The sequence below is a fragment of the Lytechinus variegatus genome, chromosome 5, assembly GCF_018143015.1.
Source record: "Lytechinus variegatus isolate NC3 chromosome 5, Lvar_3.0, whole genome shotgun sequence".
Classification (NCBI taxonomy): domain Eukaryota; kingdom Metazoa; phylum Echinodermata; class Echinoidea; order Temnopleuroida; family Toxopneustidae; genus Lytechinus; species Lytechinus variegatus.
Window position 1 is genome coordinate 6,058,849 of NC_054744.1, and position 15,073 is coordinate 6,073,921.

General features: G+C 36.8%; 1 protein-coding gene across 2 annotated transcripts in view; it reads left to right on the forward strand.

Moving 5' to 3' along the window:
• The first annotated feature begins 3,854 nt into the window (after positions 1-3,854).
• The window catches only part of LOC121415139, a 50,657-nt gene continuing 39,438 nt past the window's right edge, over positions 3,855-15,073 (forward strand). Inside the window, exons 1-3 of one of the 2 annotated variants that reach the window (XM_041608270.1) lie at positions 3,855-3,947; positions 5,042-5,095; positions 10,265-10,360. In XM_041608270.1, coding sequence (XP_041464204.1) covers positions 3,910-3,947; positions 5,042-5,095; positions 10,265-10,360 — 188 coding nt within the window. In that variant the 5' untranslated portion in view covers positions 3,855-3,909. Of the gene's footprint in view, positions 3,948-5,041; positions 5,096-6,148; positions 6,204-10,264; positions 10,361-15,073 lie in introns of those variants that run through there. The other variant, XM_041608271.1, reaches the window with a different exon arrangement.

Below are 15,073 nucleotides of genomic sequence, written 5' to 3' on the forward strand. Positions count from 1 at the left end.
CTATGGAAATCCATCAATGTCATGATTTTTTCTACAGGAAATATGCAAAATGTCCTTTGTAAAGAAAGGAGAACACCCTGAACCGTCAAGAAGTCAATGAGTTTATGGATATACATTCATATCTAGAAAAAAAACTTGAGCAAACATGCATTTTGTATGTTGACTTTGCTGGCTTTCCATAGTTGCGATGGATCGGATCAATCGCAACTCTTTGTAAGACGGAGCCCAGTGCTAGTATTCGGTTCAGTGTTTGGATTGGTCGAAACATTTCTTTTGCTGATAAATACAGAAAAACACTTACTGAAAAGCATTGTGATGTCTCATTGTTGTTGGCAAATAATGTGCCATAAATGCAAAAGTACTCTATTGATCCTGTGCAACTCAGGATGGCTGCTTATAAAGATGTTTTACCTGCCAGTGAGATTTCCTGATTATTTGCCTGAAGTGTGCTCAAAATGGTAAAATACTTGACAAAATTCATGAATTGAATGCCAAAATCAACAAAGTCAAATATCTAAGGAAAGTATTAATATTTTGCGACTTAAGCTGTGAATTAAGTACCTGTCTGGTTCCCTGATTTCAGGTTGATAAGTTGTCTGTCAATCTTGTTGAATGTGCTTTACATCAAAGAAATATTTGATAAAGCATTAGTCAGTGAAGTTCACTGATAACTGTTATGAAGAAATGTTAGCATCTGCATGTAAGTGGAAGATGTATGTTTTTTTTTAATAAAAACGATCTGATTAGTTTGGGGTGTCAAGGTTAGAGATCAAGCTCACAGATTTTGTTGAATCCGATGATAACCATGAGATAAACAATATGATCAGATTAATTTGACGGTTTTCACGATATCATAAGTAATACGTTTCAGTTCTGACAATGGCAGAGGCATAAATTCGGAATCACTGCAGTTGTGAATCCATGTAGTTAAATTGCATTGTCACATACAGAATCCGATACAACTATGAAAAGTTGTTTCCGTCATTATCTGAGATATAAAAAGACTTATATCTTCTCTTATTGTATCAATGAAAGACCAAAATCATTACACATCAAACTCACAATCAAATCCTTGACAGTAGATATTACACCCTGTGCAACTATGCAACTCACTTGGCAGCTCTTCATTATTTGGATTTTTTTTTATTCCTCAGATCTGTGTTTTTTCAGCAGATAAAACAATGTACTTCATACAATATGTTTGTATTAAAAGGTGTTGCTGTTTTTTAATCAGTAGGATGGTGGATTTTTTTTTTCTGGAGAGTATTGGAGCTTAAAAGTCAAATGGAGAGGGGGTAGACATGACGCCCTAGACTGGAGTGGAACAGAGAGAGTGAGAAGCGTGGATGGAGAATGGGAGAGGAGGCATCTAAAGGGGGAGAGAAAATGGGAGGAGAGAGTTATGGGGGAGAGGCAGAGACGGTTGGAGGGAGAGGAAGGCATGAGATGGTGGGGGAGAAGGGAGGGAGAGAGTGTGAAATGATGGGGGTAAAGAAGAGAGTGAAATACAATTAAGGAGAGAGAGGAAACCGTATAGCCAAGGGGAGATGAAAGAGTGAGAGAAAAGTTAAGGGGTACAGAGGAGGAGTGAGAGGTGGTTGGAGGGGGTGGGGGTAGCGGATGGTTTGAGGGGAGATGGAAGAGTGAGAGAAAGTGAAGTGGAGCATAGGGAGTGAGAGATGGTTGGAGAAGAAAGGAAGGAGGGGGTGAGAGATTGTGGGAGGAGCACAGGAGAGATAGTAGAAATGAAAGAAAGTGAAGAGGAGCATAGGGAGTGAGAGATGGTTGGAGGGGGAAAGGGGAGATGAAAAAATGAGAGAAAGTGAAGGGGAGCCAGAGGGAGTGATGGTTGGGGGAGGGTGTGAGAGATAGGGGGAGATAAGAGAGTAAGTGAAGTGGTGCAGAGGGGGGGGGTGAGAGATGGTTAGAGGTGGGGATGGTTTGAGGGGAGGTACTAGGGGGGAGATGAAAGAGCGAGAGAAGGGGAGCATAGGGAGTGACAGATGGTTGGAGAAGAAAGGGGGAGCTGGTGAGAGATGGTTAGAGGAGATATAGGGGAGATGAGAGAAAGGGTGCGGGGGGTGAGAAATGGAGGAGAAAGGAATGAGAGATGGTTTGATGAGAGAAAGGAGGATGAAGGAATGTGAGAAAGTGAAGGGGGCATAGGGAGTGAGGGATGGTCAGGGGTGAGAAATACGAAGAGGTGGGAGAAAGTGAAGGGAGAGATGGTTTGAGGATAAAGGGGGATAGAGTGAGAGGCGGAGGGGAGATGAGAGATGGTTGGAGAGATCGGGGGATGGAAGAATGAGAGAAAGTGAAGTGGTGCAGGGGGTGAGAGATGGTTAGAGGAGAAAGTGACGAGGTGAGAGATGGTTGGAGGAGAAAGGAAGGGGTTAGAGCGGGTGAGAGACGGAGGAGAGATAGTAGAAATGATCGAGAGAAAGTTAGTGGGAGCAGAGGGGATCAGAGACGGTTGGAGGAAATGGAGGTATTTTAAAACAAAATGAATATATCATGTTTGCTTAAAAGTATGATCGTCTTTCTCACAAGAATCTTTTCATTTTTAGCAGAAATCCTATCATTCGCGCCTCTGATAAATCATTTCTTATTCATTATAGTTGTAAAATGTTACAAATGGCAATGGGGCACGGCCATCTACAGAAGACATTAAAGTCTCATTCAAGACGGAGAAAATACAATTACTCAGCTCGGCACAAGAACTTGGAGAAATTTGCCGATATTATATATATTCTTAAAGTGTTACTAGCTGTGGTATAGTATACTTACTATAAGCATTCTAAATTAGTACGCCTATTAAGTTCATGACACATTGACAAAAGATTTACTAGTTAGTAAGCGTACTAAAGTTAGTAACGGTTAATACCGGCCATAGTTTGCAGGAAAAAACAAATCGCAGTATTAAAGTAAGTCAAACCATTTGTTTTCCTTCACACGGGAAGTGCCGGGGGATGTTACTCTTGTGAACTTATGCCCTCGATTTTTTAAAATCGATGTAAGGACAATGAAACTGTATGAATAATGTCAATTCATACTGATCTATTCATTCAAACATGCCGAACTTCTGCTAAATACTGTATTGTATTACTTTTCACTAAACAACTTCACCATTCGTTTACAGTCTTCTGTTATTGATAAAGGTTGACTCGGGAGTCCTTTCGAAATGATGTTGAAACTATTTCATTTTATTCTCTTTTTTGAATTCCGTAATAAAAACAGCTTCAATAAAAAAGGTGTTCTTTTCACTCAAAACTTTGCTCAATTGAGCATACATCAATCATTTAGTTATCATCATCAATAAATATTGTAATAGAAGTATTTTAACCCGAGGGCTGATATAGAAGCATCGTGCTTGACTGGAGAAGTCAGAGTCGCTTGGTCTAAGCACAGACAAAGGGAATGATACGGTTGTATGATTCGGCTAGGTCATGGCAATGCTAGGCTGAACATCGGGGTCGAACATCGAACAGTCAATGGATGCTCACGATCTCATAATTATTACTATACACTGCTAGACTATTCATCACACTGATATCTTCAAAAAGCGAAGAGGGAATATTATTTTATATTACCCCTATTTCAGTCAATAACGGAATGGATGCTATTATGCAGGCTTTTGATAGACAAAGGTCAAATAAGGGCATGACTATAGCGTGGTGCACAGCAGACGCAATTAACTCTTCATTTCCTCTTTGAATAAGACAAAACTTTTTAGGGCCTCTTCGATCAGTTCTGACTTTGACCGGGAAAGGCGGTGATGGAAAAAAAAAGTTTTGTCCTTGGTGTGAACTTTAGTTGTTTATAAATAGTAACTCTTATTTAGGGGAACAACACATCATTGCTTCTTATCCGGAGTTCATTTGACACATAACAGAGAAAACATCCACCACTATGGCAAGCCTGTGGAGGAAATGTCCCTTTTTCAAAAGGTACGTCATTTTTATCATTCATTTCTTCTTTTAAAAGTATTATGTCTTCTTTTTTTAGTTCATCGGCGTGTACGTTAGACAGTTTATTTTCTATATAAGTTACCTTTTTTTATATCGTTACCTTAATAGGTCAAAGCCAGCACTGTTTAGTGCTTTCCATTTCTGTTCTATTTCAGTTTATTGTGAAGACGCATTTTTGTTGGATAAATATCATATTTCCATTTTCTGTTTAAAAAGTAAGCTTATCAAAATGTAAGTAAGAAGGCAGCTTTTTTAATGAATGAACCGAAAGCAGTGTGAAAGTGTCTCGAGTTATACATGTATGGTTGAAAAACATTAATGCGATGCGCTTACCAAAAAAGGGGAATTCATGAAAATTTTGTATCACAGCCCCCCCCCCCACCCCCATGACCCTTGTGACTTTTGAAAAGTAACTTTCTCGATTTTCATGTGCTCATTTGCTCACTCCTATATGACTTGACGAGGAAATACATTTTACCCTGAGAAGTGAGACAAAAAATGAAAACAATCCTGTCAAATTATATTGCCTTATGTACATGATATGTTTGGCTAAAACTTATTTTGTTTTATTTCATCCAATCAGTTGATTGGAAGACTCTGTTTCGTTATCAGTAATAAAATGCAGAGAGTTGCGCCATGAAAGGCTAATGGCTTTTTGCCACTTCTCACATCCCATTAATTTTTTTATTAATAAAAAAATAATGGGATGATGTATTTTGTTATTTTGTCTAACTTTTACGATTGTTATTGTTGATTTATTGATCTATTCTTGGAATCGTTTGATTCACTGGCGGATCCAAGGGGGGGGGGGCACAGCCGATACGTGCCCCCCCCCTTTGAAAGGCACAATTAAAATTATTGAAAAATCTTCGATCCGCCCTTGATTTGATTTGCGATGTATCGTGCCTCCCCCTTTTTAATTTTTTATGTACAAAATGCCCCCCCCCCCTTGGAAAATCCTGGATCCGTCCCTGATTTATATCAACATAGAATAGGATATCTACATGAAGTTGGTGTGTTATATATACCTTCAACTACTTTTTTATTTAAATCATATCTTTTTCTTCTCTCAGGATCTATAGACCTAACTGCTTACGTGTGATAAGAGAGACTAAGGAGAAATATAAGTAAGTAACATATATATTGTTTTGAGAAAAAGAATATGATAATTACTGATGTAATATTTTGTTATCAAAAGGACCCCCAAAATGTTTCGTATCTCTTGTTATAACATTGGATTTGAACTTCAATTGAAGTGGAATATTCGGCCTATATGTGATTTCAAATAAATACCTTATACTGTTCACTTTTTTTTTCTTTCCTTCTTTCTTTCTTTCTTTCTTTCTTTCAATGCATTCATTAGCTAGTCCCGGGGGGGGGGGGGCCACTAACATTGACGAGTGGATACCATGCGCGACCAAAAAAACACGTAAAAAGGATGTCTTTTTCACGATAGGGCACGTTACGTACGTAACGTGATAAGGGTGTCAAAAACACAAAAATAATGAAAAAAGGGTATCTATTTCGCTAGGAAAATTACGTGTTTAGGGTCGAATTTGCGGGGATGATAAAACAAAATTAAAATGTTTTATAAAGGATGTCCTTTTTGCCCCAACACTTCGTGTTTAGAGTCCGATTTGTACGAGGTGTTGAAGCTGGGTTCTTACTACACCAAATAAGGTAAAGCCGACGACCGAATTACCCATAACAATAAAACATTTCTGTACTTGTTTAGGGGTTCATTTCAGGGAATATTTGCCAAGAGTATCGTTTTGTTTCCAATACTTGTTAAGGGTAGGGTTTCACACGCCAATACTTGTTAAGGGGTGCATTTTCAGAATATGGAAATTACGTGTTTAGGGTGCTTTTCGAGACCCCATGGTCGCGCATGGTATCCACTCGTGAATGGAAGTGGCCCCCCCGGGTAGCTAGTCCATTCATCTGTTAACTTATGTTGGTCAGTAGGCATTTCTAAACTTAGTTGTTAATATTGATGTCGTATTTCAAAGGTTTAAGGTTGGATGGTGATGGACTGGGGGTGTAGAGATGAATAAAAAAAAATAATGCACCTCGGGGGGGGGGGTTGTCCATCGGGGTGCCCATTCCCGATGTACAGCGCGCGCGCTGCACACGGCCGGCCGGCCGGCCGCACGTACGTACGTACGCGTATGGCTCGTGCGCGCTCACATAGTAATGCAAGTAAAATGGTGCGAGAGAGATGGCCACGACCGAAGAGTAAGACCGTTTTTTAAGTTAATTTATTGATTTTTTGGTAATCGATTTGTTTTCCATATTTAGCTACTAATGAGGAATATATATGAATAATAAGTTTAGTGTGTTGCATGTGACATTCACTGTTTTATTTACAGTTGTTTTTGACGATTAAACTCGCCCCGAAAATTTAGGAGTTGTATTAGCGGTTTGTCGACCCTTCATCAACGGGAAATTAGCCCGTGAGTTCATGCCTGCGCCTGCTCGACGGGGTGTGTGGATGCTTTCATTTACCAATGAATACCACTCCAGTTTAGTGGCAGTTCTTTTGTTGTGTGTCTGTCTTTGTTATCAATATTGATTGTAGCGTCTTTGTTATTTGATAGTGATACTTTCCAACACGGTTCGAATGTGCATTTTCATTAGCAAATTCCCAGATCTAGGCCTTCCCACTTTTTGATCATAATTTATGAATCTTGACAAGTTAAACTCGAGTCAAGACATGATGACATTTTTGTGCTCTTTAAGTTTAACTTAAAGACTTTATTACTATCTTAATATTTTATTAACAATCACTTATCTTGTAAAGTACCTTAATTATTTTAAGGCTAGACACTCTTATCCTTTCTTTTATCTCCTCGATTCGTTAGTCCAATGCTTTCTTATCCCAATTTCATATCCTGATCAGTTTTATCATGTTATGTTTTTTACATGTATCGTTATGATATATCAAGTGATTATATCCTGAAAATGTTTTCGATATTAATTCCATTCTACTTTGGACTTCTAACTACCCACCCCTTATTTTTTTTCCAAACTCCAGTTACACCAGATCTGCTTAATCAAATATATTTTAATTTCCAATTTCTATTGCAAGTTTATTTAAAATGCCCCTTTCATTACTGTTCCGCATCGAGGTGTTGAATTTTTACTATGTTATATTTTACCAATTTTGCAGTGGTATTTTTTTCTAATGCATCTCAAGACTGCAATATTTTGGCACCCTTTTCAGTACTCCCTATTAAATTGCAATATTTTGTGTAAGACTGTTCATATAGTTTATGTCATGGGAGCGGCATGTGTGGGGGCTCATGTTTTCGGGCAACAGTGATGTATTTCGCTTTTGTGCCCTCTGACCCACATGCCGTTCCCGCATTTCTTTGCCTGTTAATGTACTGTAAATTTTTATTCTAATGTATTGTGTATGTGCTTTTATATTGGTCAAATATATAATAATGATAATAGCTGGACTTATGGCTTTTTACTAGGCCTCTTGTCATCAAGACAATTGACAGTCTTTGAGTTTGATTTGTGCCAGGCATTGTCGTTCAAAATTGATGAATGACATGTCTCGACTCTAAATTTGCAACCCTAAATGGCGTAACCCATGAGAAAAGCCACCCTGTTATGTGTTGTTATCAGGGAAAAGCCCCTAATTCGATACCCTAAGTGGCGTAAACTATCAAAATCGATCAATTTGATACCATACTGATTACTGATGTGAAATTGATGTTACATGTGCAACAGTTAATAAATTCCCTGTATTTTTCAAAAGTTATTGCAAGTAAGGCCAGCACAATTTACCCTTAATGATACCTCTCTAATACCCTTTTTACACAGGCTAAAATTTCCTTAACCCTGTACTATAGGTGGGGCTAAATTGCCATTTAGCCCAACCTATAGTACAGGGTTAAGCTTAGCCCACTTTCTTTTTACACAACATTTTTGCAAAGTGGGCTAACCCCACCTTTAGTACAGGATTATTTGGCCCTGCAAAAAAGCAGGGTTATCCCAGCAATGGCGGTGCTAAGAGCGATAGTACGGGGTTAAGATCGCTAGTGTAAAACGAAAGTGGGCTAAGCTTAACCCCGTACTATAGGTGGGGCTAAATGGCAATTTAACCCCACCTACAGTACGGGTTTAAGGAAATTTTAGCGTGTGTAAAAAGTGTACGAGTGAAGTACTTGTACTACGAATGATCGACAAAAACCACTAGTCCGGGGTTAGCGAGTTTCGTGTGTGAAAAGCAAGCATTCCTTATCCGGGGTTAGCAATACAATTTGGCATGTGTGAAAAGGAAAAAAAGTAGTACGGGGTTAGCGATAGTCCGGGGCTAAGAAAATCCTGTGTAAAGGGTATTGGCCACTTTGAGCCATCTTTTAGCCTAAATCCATGAATGCAAGTGAATGGTCCTGAAATGCAACCTTTTTTGCCAAAGACGTTGCGATGCCTGAGTGCCTGAAACGGGATCCTTTTCGACACTTTCTGGATGCGGGTGCGTAGCAGGTCATGTGGAGAGTGACCCCTCCGGGACTCTTGTTATACAACAGTCCACAATTTAAAAGTATGGTGTGATTATTGTGACTACTAGATTAGGGGCCCGTTGCAGAAAGAGTTGCAATCAAACGCAACTCTAAAAATCACATGCAACTTAATTTTTAGCCAATCAGCAGCGAGCATTTTGGACTTGCAATATATTTTTGACTTGTGTTTAAACGCAACTAATTTTTTTTACGACAGACCCCAGATCTACCAACCAGCTTTTAATTATCGAATATATATGCATCTGGAACAATCAGAGGTCCCAAAGCAAAGAGTAAATAGGCCAAAATTTAAAGAAAATTCAGGGAAGAGTTCCTTATTCTACCAGCCAAAGGGTTGGGGACTAGGGTCAGGCCTCAGGGTGGCTGTAGTGTTGCCTGTTTTTCCGAAAATAGCAAAATATTGTAAAAAATAATTGATCAGTGATTTTGCATAATTTGCAGACTTTCCTACAGAAAGTGACCAAAACATTTTGCATGTGGTGCGATCGAAATCTGATATCGGTAGAAAGAAAATAGATTGTATATCTTTAAATTTGTTGCCAGTAATTTATATTAGTGGGTGCTTGATGAAATTCAAGAAAATATTGATGGTGTTTGGATAGTGAATTTATTAATCCACCATACTCCTACTATCAGGGAATTATAAAATTCATCCACGACATCTCTCTTACTAGTTCTCATTGATTTCCTAATGTGATCTTCATCAGCAATAACTACTTGATGGACGGAAACATGCTGCATTTTTATATCGATATTAAAAGCAGACTTTTTAGAAGAAGATGAGAAAAAGAACACTTATTATTGCCGTAGATGTATTATTACATGTAACTGATTGATTATGTTATTGTGAGTAAATTTAGATGGTGATGAAGAGGAGTTATTTTTCTTGCGGAATGCTTGTATGGCATGAAATAAATCTCTATCCCTGGCTCTATAGCCAATCACTGGCGATAATGTAAGAATACTTTGTGTCCCATCAAACCAACATACATACACACCTGTACCAATGATCTACCACAAATACGATGCAGCCTAACGATATAGATAAAGTTTAGGCTCACTACGTAATAACTTTCATTGTGGTACATGCTATACATGTATACCGCACAATGCTGTACAGGTAGATCAGTGCAGATCTGAAGACCCCACGCTTCACTCTACCCATGCAGTTCCGTAGACCTTGTTTTTTTACTCTGCCAGGTAGTTCCCATAGTTTCCTAGACCCATACTTCATACCCTGTCAGTTCCTGAGACCCCTATTCATGATTTGTGAAGCACTTTTTAGTTAAGAAATAATATTGAGAGCCCCGCCCCCCTGCTTATGCACAATTTCAAATTTGTGTCTGTTTTTAGAAGATGAAATCTATGGTTTATAGTTTTCTTTATTTCATGTGCACCCAGGCCTTCGTAAGAATTTTTGTTTTCTGTTTTTGAATTCAGTCATCAAAGGCCACGACCATGGATGCACCGATGATTGACTTTGATGTCCATGTCATTGGCCTTATGGCATAGGAGAATTGCTTGCCCCTTTTTAATATTCCCATTTCTGCTGTTAGTTATATAAATGTGCCTTTATATGGAAAAGTAGCCTTGCTCTATTAAAGGCCTGTCAGTGGAAAATGTATGTATGATCTTCTTTTACAATATACATTAATGCAGTTGAAATGAAAAAGTTCATCCATCATTTCTTTTCCTCATTTCCACAAACTGAATAGCATTTTTTTTAATGAAGTTAATATGATATTTACTTTTTGTTCCTAGATCCAAGGACTCGCCTCTTCGGAGCCTGAGTAGCTTTAAGTCAGAGATCCCTGGCGGAGATGGACTCGGAGCCATGGATCCAAAACACTCTAAATCGTAAGTCATATCGTACTTGAATAATCTGATTCTTATATCTCTTTGTGTAGAGGCAAGCAAATTGTTCTGTATCACCATTATCAGAGCTTGGTGAATTCTCTGACCCAAAATATTGTGTTGTGACTCAAAGGGTAACTTAAATGCACTGTACCACAGTGAGAATTCAAGATTTATGTTCATATGCGATTACCGTGTCCGTGACTATGGTGGAGTTTTCAGGTTACATACCGGTACTAAAAATTGAGCAGAATATTAGAAAAGTCATTAATAGCGAAATGTACTGTTAAAGAGTATCGGTAGTAGTAAAACTTTATCCAACAAACCACACATCTGACATGGCATCGTAAAAAGCTGATTGTATGGAGTTTACATTGATGAAAATGTTTCATATTTCAATTTGGTAGTATAAGGGTGTAGAAGCATTTCAAGTAAGTACAAGTAATAGCTTTTTACATGTATGTCTGCAACAACTGTTGGTGAAAAGTCTATATGAATTTAACTTCTGGCAAATCAAAGTCAGTTAAAATATTACGTGTGGAGAAGGAGAAAAAAAGAGAGTATATTGATCTAAAAAATCAGAGTTGGAAAATGAAACCTAAGAGTTATGAATAGTTATGTATTCTTTGAATTAAAAATAGAAACCAATGGCAGCTGGCTTGAGAGATTGCCTGTCTACAAGGCAAAGAGTTGAGTGTAGGCCTGGGAGGGGACACCCATGGGTGTCCCACATGTATACATGTGGTTTGGTAGGCTTCTTACTAACCATATTTGTGTAAACTTTGAAGCAACCTTATATGTACTCTGTGTGTGAGATTGCAATTGACAAAAAAAATTAGATGGGCATAGATGTATGTGTTTTGATCTAAACCTTCCTTCAAAATGCCTGTTATATCTGACATTTTAATGCACCCTTCTGACCTCCTGAAAAATTAAGCAAAAGGACTGTTGGAATTTAACCATTTTTCTCAGGCCATTCAGAAAGCAGTGGAATCTGTGTTAGCATGAGTTATAATTTTTTACATGTAGCTATTTGGATGTGAATTAAATAAGATATGAATGATGTGTGGTTGTAATTGGCAAAGCAAATTGTTTTGCAGGTCTTACTATTAAAGAGCTTAAACTTTCTTGTTACCTCAAGCCCTATATCCAGCCTAATCTATCCATGATTTTAAATGGATTATTGGTGATGATATTAGGATTAGGTGTACAGCACAAGGCAACACTTACAGTTTGAAATGGGGAAACTGTTTACTTTTATACACTGCGGCCTCCGCGGCTACTAATCTAGATAATTAATAGCCTTTGATAGATGTCCTTATATATTTTCTGACTGGTCACTTGGCCAGCTTTCAAATAAACCGTTTGACTATTCTGATGTACATCGAGTATGTCTTGGCCTTGTATTGAAACATGTACTGTAGACTACTAGACTTTGACAATTAAAAGAGGAAAGGAAAAGAATCAAAGATAGGTTCAAATGTTTTTTTCTCATTTAATTCATTGCTTACTTTGATTATTTATCTCTTTTGTTTATTTAAATTACATCAAAGAGTATTTCCTGTGGGAATGTTTTTCTTATTCTGAACAGAGACTGAACACTTCAGAGCAAGTTTAGCTTTATACAAAGTACACAACAGAAAAATCAAAGAATAAGATCAACAAAAGTTTGAGAATACATGTAATTGTACAAGCAATAAGAGAGTAATATGGGCATTTGAAAGATCATCCCCATGGCAATGACTGTGTCCAAGGTTTGTGAGCATGCATACATGGTCGCATGTACTCGCATGTCATAAGGTGGTCCAATTTCGCGAAGAGGGTAAAAATTGTCAAAATTTATATTTTTTTGATATGTTATAGCTATTACCATTCTCTAAATAATGAAAAAGTTTTAAGTCTCAAATACCTTTATTTTTCCCTAAAATGACCAATTAACAGCTAATTATTACATACCGGTAGACGTAAATGTAAATGTGAAGTTTGAAATGCGTTTTTCTCAAATTGGACCTGCTTCACATATGGTGTCAAAAGTTAATGCAAGATTGGATCACCCTAGTATTTTACAGTTATAATCTTGAAACATCAATAATTAAATCTGTACCAAAAATTGAATAATTATCTATTATTGTATGCATATTAATTATACTAATTAATTAACGGGATTTAATTTCACATTTTTGCCCCCAAAATACCTGTCACTGTAATTATATGCTTGGCAAAATGACAACATCATGGGTAGAAATGTTTGTTGCAATGATACAAAACATTTGCACTAAAAATTAAGATTACAAATTAGATAATTAACCAGATTTCTCCAGTTTACTAATTGATTAGGTTGCAGATCAGAGCTGACATACACATGTATTTCATTGCTGCATATTTTCAAAATTATCAATTTTCTTTGACATTTAGTTGTTCCCTGCTTTAAAACACCCTGCTTTAAAACACCCAGAAATATGAGGATAATAGTTATATTACATATTATAGTAAGTTGTTAATTAAGTTTAATTAATATTCTATCATTCCCCGCATCCACCGGCTCAGCCACCCCTGTTACTTCAAACTTAATGTGCTATAGTTTTTGTTCCTGATATTGTATTGATCTAATTCAAAGTAATATATTTAGCCTATACATGTAGTTCTAGCTTTAAAATGAGATGTTAATAAATTTGGTCAAGATGCTGTGATGTAGCAACAATTTATCCATGGCACCGTGTGGAAAATTGTTCATACGCCACCCTTTTTGCATACCCAACTTATGAAATGCAACCACATGTATATTTACACATAGAACTACAACTCGCCCATTTGTACATGTACACTGAAATATACCCCATGACTTCTATTTTTAATATTACATGTATTCTAATAATAATAATTCAAACTCTTTATATATTCATGATACATGTACATGTACCTTGTTTCCCTTGGAAAAAATCACATGAGTGGTGTTTCACAAAGATTTAAGTCCTTTTGCATTATCTGACAAATGTGGTCATGTCTTTTATACCATGCGCAACTAGGCATTTAAGTGCAACTCTAAAGTCTAGATTTTTGTGAAACACACCCCCAGATCTATTGATAGACCTGATTTTTTTTTTTTTTTTAGAAGTGCGACATCAGAATTTTAGGTCAAATTGCAAATGGGAGGATGCCCAGATGTCAGTGGTCTTAGTTTCCATGGTTATTTAATTTTTATTCATTTTTTCTCAAATATTTTAATATTGAGTTATTTCTTTGCTTTTTCTGTTTTCACTGTAATTTGTAAACTAACTTCATTTTTTTAGGTTTTTTTCTTCATAAAGTACACTGTAATTTTTCTTCCTTTATTTTATCCCTAGTAGAGAATTAATGAAAAATAAACCATATTTGAATATTAGTTGATTACAACATGAAATGAATTCATTTTGAAGAAGGTAAAATGCAATTCCACCTTCATTACCAGTATAATGCTGATGAGCCATATTTAGAATGTTTAAAGTTGATGAAAGTTTAAACCTTCTAATTACATGTAGGCTAAAAAAGTACATGATTAATTAGATAATCAATTATTTGGTCACCTGTGCATACAGTCTATGAAAGGTAACTGGTTCATATAAATACCAGATTATCATAGGCCAGCTTTCATCCAGGGAACATTTTATTTTACAACTTCATGTGCATGTTCTAGCAGCATTTGTAGTGTATGCACGAAACACATTTATGTGGTCTGTACATTATTTCTCATAACTGATACCATCTGAATTTTTATTTCAGGGGAGATAAAATTCAAGGTTCTTTCTTACATGTACATATTTGTCAGCATGTTGTTATAAAAGTATCATACATGTTCTGTACATTATTTATCCATGCATTTTACTGTAAAGCAGAAAAGTAGTTCTGGATGACCAAGCAAGGGTGTTTTTTATTCTGATCAATGGTATGACCCAATTTTGCTTGACCCCCAAGGACCCCGAGGTGTTCAAACTTATCAAAGGCATTCATGCAGAGGATTGATTCATACTGTATTACGTAGCTTTTTTTAAGAAGAAAAAGCAATTTAATGAAAAACGAGGAAACACCAAAATTTCAAGTTTCCTTGAGCATGTTGCATAAAACTTTTGTGCATTAATATAAAATGCATTTAAAAATTCTAGCAAATAAGTGCCAGAATTGTTCTTTTATGGAACAGGCTCCTGAACATTTCTGGGAGTTGATTCCAATGGCAATCCAGGTACTATTTAATACATGTATTAAAGTGGCAGACCCACAACCCGCATTCATTATAAAATGAAGTGTCCATTCTGGAAATTAGTTTGTTTTGATAGAGGAACAAGAAAGTGACATATGCTTAATACCTCTATCAAGAAAATTTACCCATTTTAATTACAAGAACTCATTCAAGCCTTACAATACCTGATAATGCATACCCACCTGTCTAGAACAGATAAACTTTTTTTGCATCACCCTGAAAGTTTAACTGCAAATGCCCCCACAAACTTGGATGAATTCCAGTAAAAGTTCTTGTAATTTTGACATTCCAGTTTGTCATTTTCGTTCAGAAATATATGATGATTTCTGTGCAGGCAGGTGTGAATGTGCTGATTTTGAGCAAATTCTGATAAAATAATTGTCCATGATTCCTGAAATTGGATGAAAAATGCAAGCAAGAAGGTAGCCTGTGCCATGGAATGCAAAATGTACATGTACATCTTTTTATCTTCATAGGCATAG